The sequence below is a fragment of the Lithobates pipiens genome, unplaced genomic scaffold (assembly GCF_037356315.1).
Source record: "Lithobates pipiens isolate NorthernLeopardFrog02 unplaced genomic scaffold, aLitPip1_a1.2 Scaffold_16, whole genome shotgun sequence".
Taxonomy (NCBI): Eukaryota; Metazoa; Chordata; class Amphibia; order Anura; family Ranidae; genus Lithobates; species Lithobates pipiens.
Window position 1 is genome coordinate 87,499,474 of NW_027507748.1, and position 22,737 is coordinate 87,522,210.

Below are 22,737 nucleotides of genomic sequence, written 5' to 3' on the forward strand. Positions count from 1 at the left end.
AACACTGAAGCCTTTTCCTGTTCCAAGTCCATCAAATACAATCAAATGCTACTGCTGACCCACCAAAATTAAGCTGTTTGATGTTAAAGGGTATGTAAAACCTAACAATAAACTCTAATTTTCTCCCTTTTCATTTGAAAGCGTTTTATCATATCTGTTTGATGAGTGCCAAAAAATACTGGACTTAAGCCTTACCTTTTTCCTATACCTGTAACAAGTCATCCTCTATGTTAACATTAATTATTCTCAATTCCCTGCTAACTTGCATATCCACAATATAACAGTCATCAATGACCTTTCCATAGGTGGTTGCAGCCTATTACACCCCTGCTGGCCACTGGGTGCTGCAAACTTTGGTGGGGCAATCTGCTCATCAGTTGCTTGATTATACTATTATGCCACGTACACACGATCAGAATTTCCGACAACAAATGTTTGATGTGAGCTTGTTGTCGGAAATTCCGACCGTGTGTATGCTCCATTGGACATTTGCTGTCGGACTTTCCGACAACAAATGTTTGAGAGCAGTTTCTCAAATTCCGAGCAAATTCTGAGCGCTTGTACACAAATTCCAATGCACAAAAGTCCACGCATGCTCGGAATCAAGCAGAAGAGGCTCACTGGCTATTGAACTTCAGTTTTCTCGGCTCATGTTATGTGTTGTACGTCACCACATTCTTGCCGGTTGGAATTTCTGACAACATTTGTGTGGCCGTGTGTATGCAAGACAAGTTTGAGCCAACATCGGTCAGAAAAAAATCCACGATTTGGTTGTCGGAATGTCCAATTGTCTGTACGTGGCATTAGAGTGTAATAAAACAACTAATTAGCAAACTACACAGATAACATCTGCAGCACCTAATAGATATCAGGGATGTATGTCTTAGGTTTCTTTCAAACTGGGGCACTTTGCAGGCAATACAGCCTGAGGGATTTCATACTGGAGCAGTGTGCTTGCAGGACATTAAAAAAACTCCTATAAACAGCATCTTTGGATCGGTGAACTTCACCTCCTTCACCGCTCCTGTTCATTGAAACAATGGGGCACCGTGGCTATACTGCTGGAAAAGCGCTGCCATTTTAACCCTTTTTTGACTGCTAGTGGGGATTAAAACTGCCACGCTAGCAGCCGAATAATGCTGCTAAAACAACGGTGTGAAAGGGACCCCAGTGTGAAAGAGGCCTAAATGGATACCAGGGATGTGTTTTTTTTTTATATAAAACATGAGGGAGGAGGCTGTGCCATATAGAGGAGCCTGCTGGCCCTCCCACTAAAACAAACTTATCAGCGGCGACCGGTCCATAAGGGGCACAGGGACGCCGCCCCTTAATCTCTATGCGCCGGCCCATAATTTCCATGTGTCAGGGTGCATAGATTTCTATGAGTTTTTTTTTTATAAGCTCATTATTAAAGCCACACCCCCTAAAAAATGGGTCTCCAAAGAGGCATGGTTTTAAAAAAAACTATTCAATTCAAACATTTTATTTTCATGTTGATTAGGAGTGGGGGGGGGGGATTTGACGATATTATATGCATGCATTACATTTCACCTTTAATCCTGCATGAAACTTTGTGATAACTCCCTGTGCTCCCTGCTTCTTCCCATTGGTTACACTGTTCCCAGCTATCTACAGGCATACCCCACTTTTAAGTATACAGTGGAGTTTATTTACTAAAGCTGGAAAGTGCAAAATCAGTCTCACTTCTGCATAGAAACCAATGAGCTTCCAGGTTTTATTACCAAAGCTTAATTAAACAAGCTGGGGTTAGAATCTCATTGGTTTCTATGCAGAAGGGAGCCTGATTTTGCACTTTCCAGCTTTAGTAAATAAACCCCATTGTGTACTTAAAAGTGGGGTATGCCTGTATGTTAGTGAAGAGGAGAGTAAGAGGAATTCTTTAGTTCTGTCCTTGGGTGACAAAGTTTCTTCACCAACTGCACAGTAAACAAATGGTATCACCCTAGGACCAAGAAGAATGTTACTTGGATCACCAGCCTGAAAATAATACTAATGCAGGCTCATACAAGGACTTGTAAGCTGCAATATATTAAATGTTTGTTCTTGGGTTTAGATGCAATTTAAAGGGCCAGTAAACCTAAATCCATGTTTTACTTAAATAAAATCACATCCACCAACTGTCCCACAATTGATCTCATAAGCAGGATGAGCAATTTAAAAGGTTTTGTCAAAAAAGACGACTAGTTGGCTTAGACCTGGGTGGGGTTAGAGTGGATAGGAGAAAAAGCTATGTTGAGCCATGTTTTTTTTTATATTTTGATCTTGTCAGAATTATTTTTTCTATTATTGTAATAATATTCTCAATTAAACAATTTGAAGAAATCAAGAAATCATCACAATTGCATGTGTTGAATTTATTTGGTGACAGATGTATCCACAAACAGATGACCCCCTGCCAAAACGTATGGCTTTTAATTGTGAATTTTACTAACAGTGAGTTAATAGAAGGTACAGTAATTGGCATCTAATATTTACTGGTCTTTTAATATTGTCTCTAAAGTACGGTAAGTGCAAATAAGGTTAAAATACAGGTGCGCTTGAATTTACATGTACAAGTGGTATGGAGAGCACTTGTGTATTACTCATGTGCTTTGTAGGTGAATTCAATTAAAATTCTTTTGCAAACAAAGATAAATCTATTTCTGTATGCATGAACATATTTTCTTAAGAGAAATGGATATCGTGACATTTTTCGATTTGCTCTTTTCTTGTGTTTCATAATTAGGTTATTTAACATCCAGTATAACTGAAAGTGCACCTGTACTTAAAGTGGAACTTCAGTCATTTTTTTCATCTTTCAATCTATTAAATCTTCTGCCCTTGTAGTTTAAATTCTGACAACAAATACCTTATACAGCCCACTCCTGTTTTTTCTCTGGTAAAAAGCCTAGGATTATGACATCATGCACAGCTCTCTCTTCCTCTCCTGATAGTTTGCCAGGAAGGGAGGGGGGTGAGTCATAAGAGGACCAATGTGAGCTTCAGAGCTGAAGGTGTGCCTCTGTATGTCTGTGTAAATCCATTAAGTGAACAGGCAGCAGCTTCAGCTGCCCACAGTTAAAATGGCTGCAGCCAGACTCAGTGGAGGGCGAGTTCTGAAGCATATTTGGCAAGTAGAGAACCACAGTATAAATAAAATAATATGGAACGTGTTTGGAGGGAAGCTTCAGAATGGCAAAGATGTTTTTATTACAAGTTATGTGAACAGACTGCAGTTCCTCTTTAAGTTATGGCAAACATTCTGCCTGCAAAGAATAAGGGCAAGTACCTAGTAGTTGACACATTTGTATGGCTGCACAGTTCTTCATAAGCCCTGAAAAACGAGGAAGGCTTTTTTGAGCTGGTTTTGACAGGTATCCGCTCCCACTTTCTGCTTAGTCCCCCACAGCAAACTCAGCTGGAAGTTCAGCTCTTGCTGTAGCTGGCCCATTGAGAAAGTGCAATGCAATTTGCGCATTTGAAGTAGGAAACCGGCAGTGCCGATTTCCCTTTCCCCTAGATGATAGCCCACACACGAGAGCCAATTCAAGAATGGGCTTAAGGGGAGGACACCATAGGATCCCTTTACAGGTAAGTACCCTAATAGTAAAAGTAAGCAGCTACAGTATTTGTAGCTGCTAACTTTTCATTTGTTGGTGGAGCTCCACTTTAAGTACAATGTTGGTACAACCAAGAATTAAAAATAATAATAACAGATATATACCAATAGACCAGTGATATGCAATTAGCGGACCTCCAGCTGTTGCAAAACTACAAGTCCCATCATGCCTCCTTCTCTGGGTTTCATGATTGTGGCTATCAGAGTCTTGCTATACCTCATGGGACTTGTAGTTCTGCAACAGCTGGAGGTCCGCTAATTGCATATCCCTGCAATAGACCAAGTATGAAAATATTCCTGCACATTACTTCTTGTGCCCAAGAAGTCCTTAAACTGAGAACACCCTGCATAAAATCCTTGATTTTGGCTCCGGCATTCTCTACCTAATGTCCAACAACACAATGTGACATTCTCAGCCATTAACCATGAGTAGACCACATTTATTAGCCTTGTTTGTGCACAACTGTTAACAGCTTCTTAAATAACAATAACACCTTCCAAAAATGTGCAATGAGATACTATAATAAAAAAAAAAAAATAGATTTCTTCTAAAAGGCAAGACATTAGGTTTTAAATAAAATGTTAAGTAAATGTAAAAAAAAAAAAAAAATGCATAAAATTCGAGGTTTCAGGATAGTCAATGCTTTTCTCCAATCCAGCCCTGGAATGTGAGTAGGCCCTCAATGTCCTCAAAAGCAATGCAGCTGGGAAGGGGAGGGAGCACCCACAGAACCAGCCAAGAAGAGGGATTTTTAGGGATCAGCTGTCCACCCCAGAAAAAAGCCTACAGGTTCAAGGAATAAGGTCATTCTTTTTCTTAATGGCATTTGCCTGTCAGTAAAAATGCCTCAGCCAGGGAAGCAGAGGGGAAGATGGGGGCTACGTCAGAACAGAGAAATGCTAAGGTTAGAAACCTTTTGAAAAACAAGAAAAAAATCTCCAATTGTTGAAAAAGAAGGGAGGGGCCAGTAAGAAAAACGTTTTCCCCATTTTAATGGGTGAGATAGATAGGGAGAAAACAAGAGTTGAGTTTGAAAACAAGATAGACCTGGAGGACATTTGTACCATTTTGGTAACTCCGTCACTAGACTTCTTTTTCCTTTGCTTTTTCCCTTATCTTAACGTAGGGATTTATTTTAGAAAAAAAATAAGAGAATAAAAAAAGATCAAAAAAATTCACTAAAACACAATTAAACAAAGCAGATATTTTCCATCCAACACATAAAGGAATGTAGATATTGTCACTTACTGGCAACTTCAAGTGATGCATTGCGACTCACTGTCTCCCCAAGATAATTCCGAGCCACACAGACGTAGACCCCTTCGTCCGGTCTGCTCTTGCGTCCATGGACGATTCGTAAAAAAAATAGAGATCCAGACGGCAGCAGCATTCGATGGGAGCGAGGGTCATCTTTATCTGTTTCTACTTTTTCCCCCCCTTTATACCACTCGATGGAAGGCGCTGGTCTTCCCTCTGCTTTACAGTTTAATGTGGCAGGTTCACCTTTGGAAACGATGAGATCCGAGGGATGTTCCACTATGCGAGGAGGGAAATCTTCTTGTCGAAGACGTGAACCTAATGAGTTATAAAAAGAAAAAAAAATTACAGTAATTGACAGATTAAAGGATTATGGACAGATGATGGGTGATGGGAAAAGTGTGCCTAAAAAGAGATGCTATCCATTTAAAAGGTGAACAGTTGGCACATACAGACTGTGTTAAATAATTCACAATTCACCTGTCATATAAGTGCATTAACAATAGACATAATCCTATAGAATATACCAAAATAGACACAAGGTAAGATACACAGCTGGTGTTTGTTGGGCTACCCAGGTAATGAGATATGCTCCATAATGGACTGCTGAGTGTAAAATAACTATATAGTGGACTAAAAGCAGCGTTTTCAGAAACAAAAAAACAAGGTATTTATTTAATAATTGTGTAAAACAGCAGAGGATTGTCGAAACCTGTGTCAACCAATCAGATTTCAGTAGCTTAACATCTGCAAACTAATTTAAGGTGATTTCTGGCTTACTGAACAGTGCTGTTGTTTCTAGGGTATTATTATGTAACCTCAAAAATGTGACAACAAAACAGTAAATTGCAGTGTTCAGTTCAACATTCCAAGGCAACCAATCAGAATTAAAGTGAAAAGCCTGCCAAAACTTTTTTTCGTTTTCTGTTCAAACAGCATTTGGAAGAGTTACAACTTCTATTAGGTTTTCACTACTATATGCGTCCCTGGTAATGTCAGCCAAATAGAAGTATACATAGCTGAAACATATAACGTATATTGGGAGTGCCAGCACTTAAAGTGGAAGTAAACTCTCCTATCGCTTTCAGCCAAGGAAGCTGCCATCTTGGCCTTTGTTTAATCTTCAACTGTCATGATGCTGCACATGTGATCAGTTATGACGCCAGCCATTGGATGGTTTGACAGTTTGGTTGAGAGCACAACGAAAGTGATAGTTAGCATTTCCAGCATGCCGGGAATGTAACTGTTTTTTAAACTATTAAATTGATGGGTTTGCTTCCACTTTAAAGGAGAAGTCCAGCCTGAGATTTTTAGGAGTGCAGTTCATTTTGCACTCCTGTGACCTGTTTTCAGCAGAGTGCGGTCTGAAGTCCATTCTCCGCTGATGTCACTGCCAACAGTTGAGGCACCTCGTCATCCCGACTTCAGGAGTGTGGATCCACCAGGTGCCTGGACTCAGCCTCTCAGTGAGGCGCTCCCCGCCCCTCCGCAGCTCAGCGCTCCAATGAGCATGGAGGATCAGAGCAGGAGAGATGTTGACTGACAAGCAGCAGCTCTCGGGGAAGTGAGAGAGCCGAGCCATTGGCAGTGTTCGGTGGCTCGGTTCTCAGTGAAGAGACAGCGGGGGAGAGATGCAGCATTGGTCTGATGCTGCATCCACCTAGGTAAGTATGAATAGGCAAAAAAATATACTTTTCTTTTAATCAGATCATGCGGTTCTGCATGCTTAGTGTCACTGCTCCCCCTCCTCCGCTCTTTGATCAGTGTGATGCCCATCCCCAAATCCTCTCCCCATACATGACTTTTTTAAATGTTGACTATCACCCTCTTCCCACCACCCCCACAACTATGAGCTTGCAGAGTAAATATTCCAACTGAAGGCCTAATTGATATTAAAGTTTCAATTTTTTTTAACCACTTCAGCCCCCGGAAGAATTTACCCCCTTCTTGACCAGAGCACTTTTTGCGATTCGGCACTGTGTCGCGCAGTCGTGCGACATGGCTCCCAAACAAAATTGCCGTCCTTTTTTTCCCACAAATAGAGCTTTCTTTTGGTGGTATTTGATCCCCTCTGTGGTTTTTATTTTTTGCGCTATAAACAAAAAAATATCGATAATTTTAAAAAAAAATACATTATTTTTTACTTTTTGCTATAATAAATATCCCCCAAAAATATATTAAAAAACATTTTTTTCCTCAGTTTATGCCGATACGTATTCTTCTACACATTTTTGTTAAAAAAACAAAACAAAACGCAATAAATGTTTATTGATTGGTTTGCGCAAAAGTTATAGCGTCTACAAAATAGGGATAGTTTTATGGCATTTTTATCGATAATCTTATTTTTTCTAGTAATGGCGGCCATCAGCTATTTTTATCATGACTACGACATTATGGTGGACACATCAGATAATTTTGACACATTTTTGGGACCATTGGCATTAATACAGCGATCAATGCTAAAAAATTGCATTGATTACTGTAAAAATGGCACTGGCAGTGAATGGGTTAACCACTAGGTGGCGCTGTAGGGGTAAAGTATGTCCTAGGGAGTGATTCTAACTGTGTGTGGGGGGGGGGGGGGGGGCTGTGTGTGACATGTCAGTGATCACCACTCCCGATTACAGGGAGAGCTGATCAGTGACAGTGTCACTAGGGAGAACGGAGAGACGCTTGTTTACATTATCATCTCCCCATTCTTCCTCACCGTGAGACGATCGCGGGTATCCCCACAGACATCGGTTCCACAGGATCCATGCTCACGGTCATGGAGCTGCCAGTGGGCGTGAGTGCGCCTGCAAGCCACCTCCTAAAGGGCAACATACAGGTACGTTAATCTGCCTATACGTGCCCTTCTGACGCAGTATATCTGCATGAGGCAGTCAGAAAGCGGCTAATTAAAATATTAAACATGTTATACTTACCTGCTCTGTGCACAGAGCAGCCTCAATCCTCTTCTTCTGGTGTCCCCCACCAGTGCTCCTGACTCCTCCTCTGTGGCAAGTGCTCCCACAAAAAGCCACTCTATGGGGGCACTCATGTGAGCTCACTCCTGAGTCATACTGTCTGCAGCTATTGACACAGACAGTGCAGTTTGGCCCCGCTACCTCATCACAGCACTTGATTGACAGCAGTGGAAGCTAGTGGTTTGTACTGCTATTAATCTACCCAGTGAGGAGGGAGCGAGCTGCTGCTCTTGTGCACAGTGCTAAATTAGGATCAGGCTCAGGTAGGTATGGGGGGGGGGGGTGGGATCCTGCAGTGCAGAATGTTTTTTTTTTACACTAATGCATAGAATGCCTTAAAGTGGTTGTAAAGGCACACATTTTTTTACCTCCATGCATTCAATGCATGAAGGCAAAAAAACATCTGTCTGCTGGATCAAGAGGGGGGCTCAGGTATGTATGGAGGGGCTGCTGCAATGTCCACGAAAGACCCTTGCCTCTCTGGGGACTCACACCCCAGATTGGCTTTAGGCAGCAGCGAGAGCCATTGGCTCCTGCTGCTATCAATCACAGACAGTTAGCCAATCAGAAAATTAAGGGGCGGGGCTCAGACATGTCTCTATGTGTGAAGCCGTATTAAACCCAAAACCAAAAATGTAATATATTGCTGCTTATCAATTCAAATGTGGTGACTGCATTCGTTTTCATTTCTTAGGCCTCTCTCTCTCTCTCTCTCTCTCTTTTTTCTCCTCTATTGTCACCTGGTGATCTGGCCAGTAACACACCTCCTGTATTAGATAGCTGCATTAGACTAGCTGTGTATTAGACATCATCTTTGAAATGTAGACAAATGCATTCTGAAAAAAATAAATCTATAAAGTGTAATGGTGAAATTTGAGAGGATAGTATCAATATGAACAGTTCATATTATCTTATAATGAATAGTGATCTCGCCTTGTTTTGCCCGAGTGTAACAACATTAGAGAGAGTAACAAGCATGTCCATTACCGGCATCCTGGCTTTGCTTACTGTAACCTGACCTTCGATTTAGAACCTCGGAAAATTGCTAGAAGCCGAACAGGACAAAAGATCTAAAACACCCTTGATTGGCAGATTCTGCGCATTAGTAGGAACACCAGTGACATGCTCGCCCAAGGGATGTAATGACCTTGACAACTGAATCCTAATCTTCCTCCTTATGTACTAGTTATTAAAAAACAATTCCATATGCATGCCAAGCTTGATTTTCAAGCCCTATTAAATGTGCATTTTGCTGAAAAGGAGACCATTTATTACTGGAATAATACCTAAACCCTGCAATCAACACCAATGCTATAATCTTCTTGTCAAAAGTTCTTTGCAGAGAAGAATATTTGTTGAAATAGGAATGTTCACCCATTAATTACGAGGGTTATCCAGTTCTTGGTCATATCATTTTATGTATCTTTTTGTTAAATAGTCTGCAGATCACTTTAGAACTTCCCCCCCAAAAGTACCCTCTTTGTATACACTTTGGCTAAAAAAAATTTTGGGGGATAGTGTAGGGAAGGGTTAGAAGCTCCGTTGGTTTTTTTATTTCTCATACACAAAGATGCATTTGGGTGTACACCTTAATGCCCTATACACAGGATAGGATTTTCTAACAAAATCCATAGGATTTTATATGACGGACGTTGGCTCAAACTTGTCTTGCCTACACACGGTCACACAAAGTTGGTCGGAAATTCCAACCATCAACTCAAGAATGTACGACGAGCCAAGGCAAATTAAGTTCAATAGCCAGTGCAGCTCTTCTGCTTGTTTCCGAGCATGCGTGCCGCTTTGTGTGTCGGAATTGTGTACACATGATGGGAATTTCCGACAACGGATTTTGTTGTCGGAAAATTTGAGAACCAGATCTCAAATTTTGTGTGAAGGAAATGAAAATGTGTGAGGAAAATGTGTGATGGAGCCTACACACAGTCAGAATTTACAACAACAAGGTCCTAGCGCACATTTTCCATCGGAAAATCCTATTGTGTGTACGGGGCATAATGCCCCGTACACACACGGCTGGACATTCCAACGACAAAATCTATCAGATTTTTTCTGACGGATTTTGGCCCAAACTTGTCTTGCATACACACGGTCGCACAAAGTTGTCAGAAAATCTGATCGGTCAGAACGAGGTGACGTATATCACGTACGACGGGACTATAAACAGGCCAGTAGCCAATAGCTTTCGTCTCGTAATTTATTCTGAGCATGCGTGGCACTTTGTGCGTTGGATTGGTCTACACACGATCGGAATTTAAACGATTGGATTTTGTTGTAGGAAAATACAGACGATTGGAATTTCCGACAACATGATCCGATCGCATATTTTCCATCGGACAGTCCGACTGTGTATGGGGCATAAGAATTCAGCATAGTTTTGTGCTCAGTTGTGTTCCTTTACACACAATAGAGTAAAGGAATACAGAGACCAGTTAAGTGGCAGGGTAGATTTGATTTAAATCAAGTCGATTGAAATCAGGATTTTAATCACTAGTAAAAAGACTTGATTTAAATAATAATTTTTAAAGAGCAACTGTCATCTCTGTCCTGCAGCGGCTCCTCCACTGACCCGCTGTTGACTCACCGACAGTCCTATAATGGGACTACTGGTGATGTGGCAGTGACACAACAAGGTGAGGGACATGGCGCCAGCAGGTGAGTGAATGCCCGCTAACAGGCGGTCATGATGGATCTGAAATGACTGGTGCTCTTTAAATGTGATTACTTATTCTTGCTGGTAGTTAGAATCATTATTATTTGCAAACAAAATTAAGGTTTTCTATTTAGAATAATAAACTGTCAGGTTAGTAAAACAGCGATATCAGAACTGATTCAATCATACAGTTTGTAGTGTACATTGATTTGCAAAACAATGGGATAAAGGAATATTTCTGAACTTTCTTTTATGTCATGGTTACTGTGAAATTGTGTGAATGCATCAATGCATTCAATGCAGTGCAGTACAATGCAGTTATCTCAGCTTGCAGAGCTTGGATTCATTAAATGAGTTTACCAAAAATGTAACTATTGCAGAATATATAGCCTCATGCTACATAACTAAGCTCCATTTCATGCTGAATAAACTAAATTATTAAAGTGGTTGTAAATCCTTACAACCAACTTTGACTTACAGGTAAGCCTAGATTAAGGCTTACCTGTAGGTCCAAGAAATATCTCCTAAACCTACACGGTTTAGGAGATATTTGCCGAAAGACAGGCACCGCTGTCAACGGCGATATATGCCGCGAGTGGCGGCTCCCGTGCGCATGCGCGGGAGTGACGTCATCGCAGCTTCGTCGAATGACAGCGGCGGAGCAGCGAGACCCACCAAGAAGATGGACGCTCCGGACTACAGGGGACAGCGGTGACATCGCTGGCTCACGTGTCAGGTAAGTGACACATAATGGACTACTATGCGATGCATCCATCAGGGTTTACTTCCTCTTTAATGTATCTTAAATAGAAAATGGAAAAGCCCTGTATGTGAACTGTTTATGTTCAGGGCTGATCACCCATTACTATTTGGATGTGTAGTTACGGGGGCCAGACATTAATATAAAAACAAAAGTGTAGAACTTTTGTTTTCATTTCTATCTGTGCCCCAAAATGGGGAGATTTTCTTTTACTTCCTCTCACTTCCTGTTCCCATGATATCCTGTGAAATTCATCAAGTTCAGCATGTACCAGACAGATTTCAATCAATGTGTGGCTGTTCCTGCTTGACAGAAGTTGACTGTTTGATTGACTTCTGTCAAAGGGACATGTTGGAAAACGTATGTTTCCACTGTTAAAAAACAAGGTCCTGGTGGGGGGGATTCCTACATCCATCTTGTTTGTGTGGAAGGAGGGATCTGTTCATTTTTTCGTTTAACCTGCTGGCGGTTGTTGGTTGCAATAGGACTTTAACAAATTGTTCAAAACAATTACAGTGGTACCTTGGATTATGAGCATATTTTGTTCTAGAAGAATGCTTGTAATCCAAAGCACTCATATATCAAAGCGAGTTTCCCCATAGGAGTCAATGGAAGCTCAGAATATTTGTTCCATAGTGAACTGGAAACACTCGGAGCCGCTCGGATGTACCTGGGGACACTGGGAGAAGCTCAGAGACACTCAAGCTTCAAGTGTCACTGGCGCCCCTCACACATCTGGCCAAATGCGGTACTGCACACCCCAGAGGCCTGAATTCTGCTCGTCTTGCAAGACAACGCTCGCAAACCAGGTCAGGATTTTTCAAAAATAATAGCTTGAATTGATAAACGCTTGTAAACTGCATTTCTCGCAATTCAAGGTATTACTGTATTTACAAGGTCCACTTAAAGAGACTGCCCCCCTGCCAGAACACACTGGCCAGTGCTGATCAGATGTCGATTGGCTGCTGATTTTCCAGCATGCCCGTTTGACAGAAGCTGGACGTTAGGCACTGGCCGAACGTCAGTACGTTTCTGTTGAACCAGCCAATATCCGTCTAGTGTGTACCAGTTTAGGGCAGCATTTGCAAGTCAACAGTGTATTTTTGCTTGTTTTTAGGCTTGAACATTTTTGTTTTAGTCAATGAAAAGTCATTTACTAGTAGGAATAGATAGTTGTTAGATGTGAAATTGCACACAAATGCGCATTACACATGTTTTTCAGCAACTTCCACCTAAACTTTTTTTTGCTCGTAGCAACCAATGAGATATTTCATTTTCTCAGTGATATACTGGAAACAAGTTTTTGTTAGATAAGGTTAGCAAATATTACATAGTAATCTTTACTGCCTAAGTCCTTTTCTTTCTGTACACATACAATGGCTACTTTGTTTCTTTTTGACATTAATTGCTGACAAGGTGTGTCATATTGACTAGACGATAAGCACACATAATAAGAAAAAAAGAAAAGTGCCTCGGGCCAAATATAGGAAGTTCACACTGGATGAAAAGTTCACCATTAAAAGGTGGCCATAGATGGATCAAAAATCATCCAGTTGAGCAGGGACCAGCTGAATTATGATCCATATGCGGCCATTGCAGTTGAACATTACTGCATCGTCAACCATTGTACGAGATACAGCAATGTGTGTTTTGCGGTGACATGCATTTTGCATGTCACCTCAACCCACAATGGTCCTGCATTTCATTCACCATAGCACAATTGTGAATCATCTATGCATTGTGGTACACTGAGAACAAAAGTACAGGTGCTTTAGGGCCCATTCACACCATGTGTGTTGGGCAACACCGGTGTGAACAGGCCTTAAAGTGCAGATACTTTAGACCAGTGTTGCCCAATGCAGTCCCAATGCATAGACAATGCTGCCCAGAAAGCAAGTAATTGTGCTGCAAGTTACTTGCTAAGCTATTGCTGAACTTGCCAGGCATCACAAGGTTGTTGCACAATTGCAGTAAGTTTGCATTGCATGACCCCAGATCAACTTTCTTTGAAAACATTTTGCAAGTCTGCTGCAAGTTCTGGTTCAGATATGTTGTGCAATAGTCATCCCACCACAGGTGGCACTGTGGCTGAATTTTCATGCTGTAGACTTTCAGAGATCTTGCTGTAGACTCACCACTGCAACGTTGCTCTTGCTAGAGACTTGCCATGCAAATTTGCTACAAATTGGAAAAGTATCAACTATACTGTAACTTGTGCTTCGAGTCCTCTATAAGTGTACAACTTGCCAGTGAAAATGTGCAGCAAGTTAACTTACAATTCAACACTGCCACACATTAGTGGCAAGTTGTCCTTGCTATCTGGGTATATGCCTTAGGTCCAAAAAGTTCATTTTACACCATGTCAGGCAGGCAATGGATACAAGTTCTTTTGTGATTGTAGTAGCGCAATCAAGCTGCCAATTGCAAATTAAGGAAGACAATGAGATGCTTATTGCTGCTATAGCTAAAAGACAACGCAACGTGGTTTATTTGCTAAAGCTGGAGAGTGCAAAATCAGGCTCACTTCTGCATGTAAACCAATCAGCTTCTAACCCCAGCTTGTTCAATTAAGCTTTGGCAATAAAATCTGGAAGCCGATTGGTTTCTATGCAGAAGTGAGCCTGATTACAGGCATACCCCACCTTTAAGTACACAATGAGGTTTATTTACTAAAGCTGGAAAGGGCAAAATCAGGATCACTTCTGCATAGAAACCAATGAGCTTCTAATCTCAGCTTGTGCAATTAAGCTTTGGTAATAAAAACCGGAAGCTGGTTTCTATGCAGAAGTGAGCCTGATTTTGCACTTTCCAGCTTTAGTAAATGAACCCCAATATGTACTTAAAGTGGGGTATGCCTGTATGTACTCTCTAGACTTAGTAAATAACCCTCAATGTCTTTATAAAAAATCTCATCTTGTATAAAAGAACTGCAATATGATGGAACAACTGTGGGAAGAGGTCACAAAGGACTATGTTTCCTCCAGCATCTCAACATCAGAGTTGGATCCATACCAATAAAAAAATGCATATATGCACAAACACCGCCATGGGGCACATGTACTAAAACTGTAAAGTGCAAAATGGGGTGTGGCTGTACATGATGGCCAATCATCTTCTAACATCAGCTTGCTCAATTGAGCTTTGGCAATGAAACCTGGAAGCTGATTGGTTTCTATGCAGAGCTGCACCAGATTTTGCACCCTCCAGTTATAGTAAATCCCAGCGAATGAAATTCCACCAAGAGATCCCACAATATGAAAAGGAAGTACAACCTTTGACCTTCAACTTTTGTTTATTATGTGAAAACAATGCTTGGTAAAATAATTTTCTAGCTCATATAAGCACAAATCCATAGAAATTATTTTAATCACCCAAACACCCATGTGCATCCACCCTAACAGAGCCCTGGATAGCGGTAAACATCCGACAGGTTCTAATCCTTCATTCTATACACAAACGAATATGAAAAAAACAATGTTGGCTGGACATACACCTCAATAGAAAAGACCTGACTTGCATTGAAGACCAAACGCTACAAAATCAATGTTCTTGTGTATTTAGGAAAGGTCCTGCATATGTGTTGTGTGTGAGGATAAAAAAGTGCTTGTTTTCCTCATTAGTTGTGTTTTATTTTTCAAAAAATGTTCACAGGAAGAAAGTCGTCCTTTTTACAAATGTCTCCCTACACATCTCAGGGTACAGGGTTACAAAGTTCAGTAAAAGAAAACCAAAACCTTGCTTTGTTTCTTCCCATTAAGATGCCCAGCTGGGAAGCTTGTCTCTGGGTATTCATCAAAATGAATGCTGCAAATTAGGTGATACTCCTTATTCTCAGTTCTCGCTTTAATTGGACTATTTATTAAAAAAGCCATGGCTGCATAATACCAATCAGCAAAAAGGACAACGAGCAGAACAAAAAAAAAAAAAAAAGAACTGTACATTTTTTTTCATATAACAAGTAGCAGCCATGTATTTACTATGCAGAGGAAATTTAAGTTTCAACATCCACCTATTTATTTAGGACCTCAACTAATGGTCATTAAAAGCAACTATACTAAGAGGAATATGTTGTCATTGCTGAGCTATTTCTAAAAAATGCTAATTGCATGGCTGTCTCTGACGTTAGCAATGACCTGAAAAGAAATGCACATGAGGTATCCTAACATTACTTTTATTTTTTTGAATGATTCTTCTAGGTCAATGACTTTGAAAATGTTGGAGCAACAAATGGCCAAGCTGTTGGTGTTTTAAAAGGAGATCAACATTAGCAGTATTCATATCTCTCCCAGTACGTCCATAGAATATAAACAGCTGTACAGATTTGGCAAACAAAATGAGAACTGTAACATACGTCTAGCCAAACAAATACAAATAAAAAAATACTGACCAATGATTGCTATTTCCCCTAAGACGCTTGGATTTCTATAAACACTGTTATTTTGTTAGCCCTAACCATTACAAATAAAATATGTAAAAACCACTAAACATTTTTTTTGAAGGAAAATGAAGACTTTAACCAAAGTAATCAGTCGGACACTTGCTTTCATTACTACAGAATAGCCCCGTCATAGAGAAGAGTTCTGTTTGATTAAAGAATCTATGAAAAAGAAATTCGGACTTTTAAAATAAGAATTCTGAGGGCATTTATAAAACAGAATTGTGAGATTAAAAGTCAGAATTATTAGGTTAAAGTCAGAATTTTACGTTGAAAAGTCATGAAATATGTGATTTAAAGACAACTCTGAGTTGGAAAGTTAGAATTCTGAGAATAAAATTCTGACTATATTATCTCAGAATTCTGGCATAATGAAAACTCAGAATTCAGTGATTAAAGTGGTGTTCCACTGGAAAAAAAAAAGAAAAGAAAAAACATTTGTAAAAATATTATTCTTTTACTCACCTCTAAATGGCTGTTGCTAGTGGGTCCCTCATAGTCTGCCTCCTTCAGTGCCTGGGCTCCTGACGTCACTTCCCTTCGGTGCAGGAATGGCTCAGCTCTGCCCTCTTCCTCTTGTCAATCATCTGGGACACGTGACAGGTCCCAGATGATTGCGCGGGCATGCGCAGTGGGTGCCCGGCTGTGAAGCCACAGCCGGGTGCCCACAGTTACAATGCCGGTGCTGCCGAATGGAGGGGGAGACAAGTGGGGCTTCGATCCCCCACATCGATGGACCCTGGGACAGGTAAGTGTCCGATTATTAAAAGTCAGCAGCTGCAGTATTAGTAGCTGCTGACTTTTAATTATTTTTTTTTTTATAATGGGAACACCTCTTTAAAGTCAAAATTTTGAGATTAAAAGTCAGAATTCCTAGATTAAATTTCGAATTTTGGTCCTAAATTTACTTGATGATGGCCTCAATCCTCTGACATACATTTTTAAGGTTTCTTTTATAACTTTAGAAGCAATCTGATTGGTTGATCTGGGCAGTACCTATTTTGTCCAGTTTGTATATCAGGTTTCCCCAGATTAATTCAGAATCAACGCAACCGTTTTAAGCTCTTTTACAAACTAATATTTGAAAGTGGGCTAATGTCTAAGCAGCTACCTGATGCTGAACTTATATTTACTGTACTACAGAAGTTAGAATGGAAGTTTCATTCAAATTTCAGTGGTTGCAAGTTTGTACCTTTAGGTCAGGTAATAAACCCAGGGTCATTATGTCAAGACCTTAGCCTGTGCCTTTAAAAACATGTCAACACCAGCATCTCTGATCTTGCAGGTCCACTGTAGATAAACGCTTTACAATTAGTCATACTGCCTAACTGTCCAATAATGGTCATATTTATAAGTAAACACAGCACTCCTCCAATAATGAATGTTCAAAATGTAGCACCATGGTTTACATGACCACATTTGTTTGGGTATGTGGTTACTGTTTGCCAGCTTCAAGGTTTTTAATCCTTTGAACGCAACTTGCAATCTTGGGACCCCGGAAGCAAATTTTTCATAACGCAGTCCTTTCTCTAAACAGTTTACGCTAGACCCTACCTTAGCAAAAAAAAGAAAAATAGATTTTTATCATGGGGTATCCCTTTTGCATTAAAAGCAAAAATCATAGGGATATTAAGAATAAACAAATTTACATGTCAGTCACATGAACATAAATCAGCTGAAAGTGATTGTAAAGTCTTGTTTTATTTTTTGTTTTTTTTATTAACAAACATGTTATACCTGTTCTGTGCAATGGTTTTTAACAGAGTAACCCTGATCCTCCTCTTCTTAGGTCCCCTTCTGACGTTCCTGGCTTCTCCCCCGCCAAAGTTCCCCCATAGCAACCCACTCAGCTTTTATTCCCTCATTACTGCCTGTGATTGACAGCAGTGGCAACCTGACCGCTGCTGCTGTATCTGAGCCAATGAAGAGGGGGAGAGCCGAGAGAACATAGGCTCTCATGCACATCGCTTGATTGAGATCAGGCTCAGATATTTATTTAGGGGGGCTTCAGGGATAGCTGAATGCTGAAGGTTCTATGCAATAAGGTACAAATCTTCTGTCTTTAAAAACACTTAATTATTTAATCTTTTGTTATTCATTTAAATGTATTGATGATGTATTAATATTGTAATTATTAATTATTATGTATTGATTGTTTTATTTATATACATGCATTTACATATCTAAGTTATGTATTTATGGATCTTTAATTAAATGATTATTTATTAATAATCATTTAATTAGTATTACTTTAAATAATGTAATACCATGCCGCTAATTGTCTGCTTGCCTACATTTATTTGTCTTCTTCTCTGATTTTATTCTCAACTAATAAAATCACTATATAATAAAAAGCAGATCCACACAAGAATAGTTTTGGAGGAGAGAAATTCCCACACTGGCATTGCTAAATAAAGCTGCTGATAAAATGAACAACATCTGCCTGATTCACAAGAGTGTTGAATGAAGAGAGCTGTTGATTGAGGGGAATCTGTAGTAAGCGGGAACATTGAATGGCAAGCCTCAAGAATAATATCCATCACAAGCAGAAATGTAAACAATGTAACAATTGCCCATCTCTCAAAACGAAGCATTGTTTTACTGTATCAGACCATGTGCTGTATAAATAATTCATTAGAACCAAAGAAAAATGTCAGCTCAATAACTCATGCCTCCAGCATGATTATTAACCTTTAACTTATAAGTCTAACCAAAACTACGATTGAAGTAGAACTCAAGTCTCAGACTCAGGTCAAAATGTTCACAAGTTTGTTTCAGTTTAATTGCCTTGATCTTGCTGCTTTGGGGATATCCTAACAGGCTTTTTTCCTTTAGTAAACCATCCCCTAAGTGTCGCTTTAGGCCTTTTTACCATGGTAGAACCCACAAATTAACTTTCTGGGCTGAGGGAACCCTGCTAATATTTACTATATCTACAGCTCATGATACATTAGTATGATGGTCACTGAGGAGAACACTCCTTACTTTTGTGTTCATCAAAAAAAAATCTCACCTAAGAGATAGCTAAAAAGATAATTGTGGCCAGTGGTTACTCATCTGAGAGGCTGCATATTGTGCAAGGAACCCCTAGCAACCACTGGACGGATCCTAAGGTTCCACAGAACCCTAGTTGAGAAAAACTGGTCTATTGCATCATTTGGGGGCAGTAACAGTAAGCTCCTAGTAGTTAATCCTCTATCTTATCATGCTAGGACTATGTCGCACGCACTAAACCATGCCTATTTACCCAAGCTCACTTTATGTCATATCAAGCTATGCATATCCCTTGGTGTCTCTTTTATGTTTTTAAACGTTGTGTTGGGAGTTATAGCTGTGGGAAAACCGTGGGCATGCTGAATGATGTGACAATGCAATCATTACATGGTAAGTGTAAAGAGAATACAGCAGCTGTAACTGCAGTTCTCTATGACACTGATCAAAATCAGAACTTTTCCCAAAGGAAAATGCCTGTACAGATACCAACCAAGACAGCTCAGGAATATGCCTACTATACAAAGTGGTTAATTGATTAGTTATTTGATATCTTTTAAATTAAAGCTTTTTTGTCCTAGGTCAACATCCTTTTTATTTGCAAAGATTAGTATAACTAAATTGGCCAGGCATAAAATGAAAGAAAAAATGGCATGCCAAGGGTCCACATGGCTTGAGTAGATCTGGAGAAATGCCCTGTCATTCACATGATGGGGTATTTACACATATGTGAGGGCAGAGTTGACAGAAGAAATTTTTCTTCAACACAAATGTCGAAATCATGTTCTATAAATACATAAACAGCTGCTTTGCAGACCCCTGTCTGGCACTGGGAGACGTGGGCTAAAGTCCTAAGTGCTTGGATTTAGTCATCTGGCTCATAGTATATACAATGTATCCAGCATCTATGGATAACTAGTCTGTAACAGTACCTTGGACACCAAGATATGACACTAATCCCTTCACACACATCCACAATCCTGGGGTTGGCTCATATGTCTGTTCATTGACTGACAATACCTGACCCTCATTTATCTCCGGAAGATGCCACCACTTTAACTACTGGTATTTGCTGTGTACACTAAAATATGAGTGGTCACATAAGTGAAAAACCTAGTGCTATTTTGCAATGCAAAGCATAAAAAAATATTGTTAGCTTATTAATAATACCATTATAGTTGTTTGTTTTTTTCAGCAGTACCGTATCTCTAAAATGTATAGCCAAAGTTCCCAACGGACCCTGATTCCGGGGGAATGTCCCTCATTTGGAACAAAGTTCTCTGTTCCTTTTGCTTTCTCCTCATTTGTCCCTCATTTTGGTCTGATCTATATAGCTGTATATAAAATGCACTATTTATCTATCAAAAATTATTTCAGAGGGATAAACCTTTCATCCAATTTCTAAATTGCTGCATTTGTAAATTTCAAAAGCCAATATAAAGGAATAATAGTGCTAAAAAAGCACTTGTAGGTTTAACCAATCTTTTTCTTGTATAGTTCTCCTTTAGGGGGAAGTGGCAGGGGCTGTGTCTTCTACCTACATACTTTTGCTAATAGGTGTTCCTTGTTCTCATCTTAGAAAGTTGGGAGGTATGCATAAACTGTCAGGCCATAGATGGCAGCCTGTGGTTGCAGAACATAAATTTGCATGATTTCCATATCAGCACAGACAGTGCTGAAGGGTAATCTCTCCTGCCGAGACATTCTATTCTCCCGGAAGGAAAGGGGGGTGGGGGAAGCCACCCCAGCCAGAAGCTGCTAACAATAATTGCAAGTAAATCTGGCAGGCTGGTTGTACCCAGTTTGATTGATCAATGAACTTGGTACATTCAACCTGCCCATACATGGTTCGATTTTGGGCCGGATCAGCAGGAACTGTCTATGACCAGCCTTAATGCAGTGTCCTCTGAGAGCAGTTTTACAACACAAAAGAAACCCCTAATATCTATGAGAATCTCCATTTCTGCCATGAAGCAAAGGAGGTTTATAGCAAAAAGCTTTAAGCCTGCCCAGAACTAGTCACATAGACATGCCACCTCTTGTATCCGTTCGACATTCTACTCATCTTCTGTCAGGAGTGCTGAGGGAGCTGTAAGAGAAGACCCATTACTCTAATGTTGTGCAGTCTTGATTCTGGTATATTATTGACTTGTGACACAGATACCTTTGGACTTTGTACGTTTAGCTAAACTTTGCTGTACACTAGTCTAGCTTTTCAAAAAGACCCTTTAAAGAGACCTTGTCACCTTAAACATTCAGAGCAAAGTGATAGTGTCTTCCAAGACCCCATCTGCTAGCAAGTATTCACATCATCTGGCGCTCCCCCGCTGCCTCCCTGCTGTGGGCATGCACCTGCTCCAATTTGGGATGGTGTCAGAGCCTACCTAAGTAGATGACATCCCTCTTACATGACACTATTCATCAAATGACTGATCAAGCCAAAGTTATGTCCAGGGGAAGGTTATCTGCTCCTCCATACCTGGAGACCTTATGAAGCAAGGAGATGGCAAAGGAGTTTGGATTGTTAAGTTAAGCATAAGATGCCAAGGGAGTGGGCTAACAGTAGACACAAGTGACAGTTCCTCTGTAACTTTCCACTATCCATTATGAACACTAGGAAACCAATGAGGGATACACAATCTACCGTCCTAAAATGTCCTACTGTTGCTATAAATACTGGCATAGTAGGGTCTTCTAGTTTCACAGTTTGCCCTCCTGAACTTTGGTACAAAGGTGCCATAATCAATTTTACATTATAAACAAGATACGTTTCCCTCTAGCTCTGCCTACTACACCTACTAAATTGTGGGTGACCTTGGATAGACAGGGAATGATAGAGGGGTTATCTGTCTGTCTTCCAGCAAATTGTTGGCTAATCATTGGAGTGCTGGGACCTACTGTAATTTTTGTCAGCCCATGAGCTTTACTTTCTACCTTTACATTTCTACACATATGAGTGAAGGATCAAGTCTGTTCACAGCTAGAACATCTCCCTGTGTGATAACGAGTGCCTCTAACTGATAGTGGCGGTCATTATCACTCCCCAAGAGATCGGAAATGATCTGATTATCACAAATAACACTCAAAATGCAGTGCATTGCAGGGGGTTGGTGAAGAAGCAGGTTTTTTTTACAATACGTAGTAGAAAAATCACCAAAGAAAGCGCCCACAGGTTACTTGTGTACAGTTTCACCTTTTTTAATGCTCTGACAATTGCTAGGGATTTTTGTGTTTTTACATACAACTATGCATACCGGTAATTCCTTTGATCTGTTGCCCTATACAGCAAAATTGAACTGGCATAGTGTCAACTCCTGGAGCCAAGTGGGGCTCCTTTGCTTCTTACAGAGGGAACATGATTACAGGAGGGGGGAGCACATTGGTGGCCTCATTAGTGTGCTCCTACTCCTTTACTGTCTTATCATAGGGTAAGGTAGGTTTTGGATAAGGCTAAATTTCTTAAAGCCAAATGAAGGACAGGTGGATGAATGAAAGGCCTGTCTCATCCAGTCAGAGATAAAAGTAAGCTACTAAGTACAGCTTTTATGAATGGAGGACGGGGGGGGGGGGAGTAGGCAAATTGACAGTTCAATCTCCTTCAAACCTTAGGGGGCTGAACAGATGCCAGCGGCAGCAGAAAATGCCCACCATCAGTGATAGTAAACAATTCCTCAGACTTGGTGGTCAGTAAAGGTAAAAAAAACACATAGCTCCTGTGGGAGCAGGAATAATGTCCCATCATTGGTATTAGTGGGAGGAATAGTACTCCTTTGTCAGTGCCAGTGGAAGAAAAGTTCCCCATTATTGGTGTCAGTTGGAGGAATATTGCTCCATCGTTGGTTTCAGTGAAAGGAATAGTGCTCCATCGTTGGTTTCAGTGGGAGGTATAGTGATCTACCGTTGGTTTCAGTGGGAGGTATGGTGCTCTATTGTTGGTTTCAGTGGGAATTATAGTGCTCCATTGTTGGTTTCAGTGATAGGAATAGTGCTCCATCGTTGATTTTAGTGGGAGGTATAGTGCTCTATCGTTGGTTTCAGTG

At 40.4% G+C, this 22,737-nt stretch overlaps 1 protein-coding gene across 4 annotated transcripts in view; it reads right to left on the minus strand.

Annotated features, from left to right (window-relative positions):
• The window catches only part of ROBO1 (roundabout guidance receptor 1), a 1,605,434-nt gene that overhangs the window by 423,628 nt on the left and 1,159,069 nt on the right, over positions 1-22,737 (minus strand). For all 4 annotated transcript variants that reach the window (XM_077480101.1, XM_077480100.1, XM_077480099.1 and 1 more), the window contains one exon: positions 4,869-5,195. In XM_077480101.1, the coding sequence (XP_077336227.1) occupies positions 4,869-5,195 (327 nt within the window). The remainder of the gene's footprint in view (positions 1-4,868; positions 5,196-22,737) is intronic.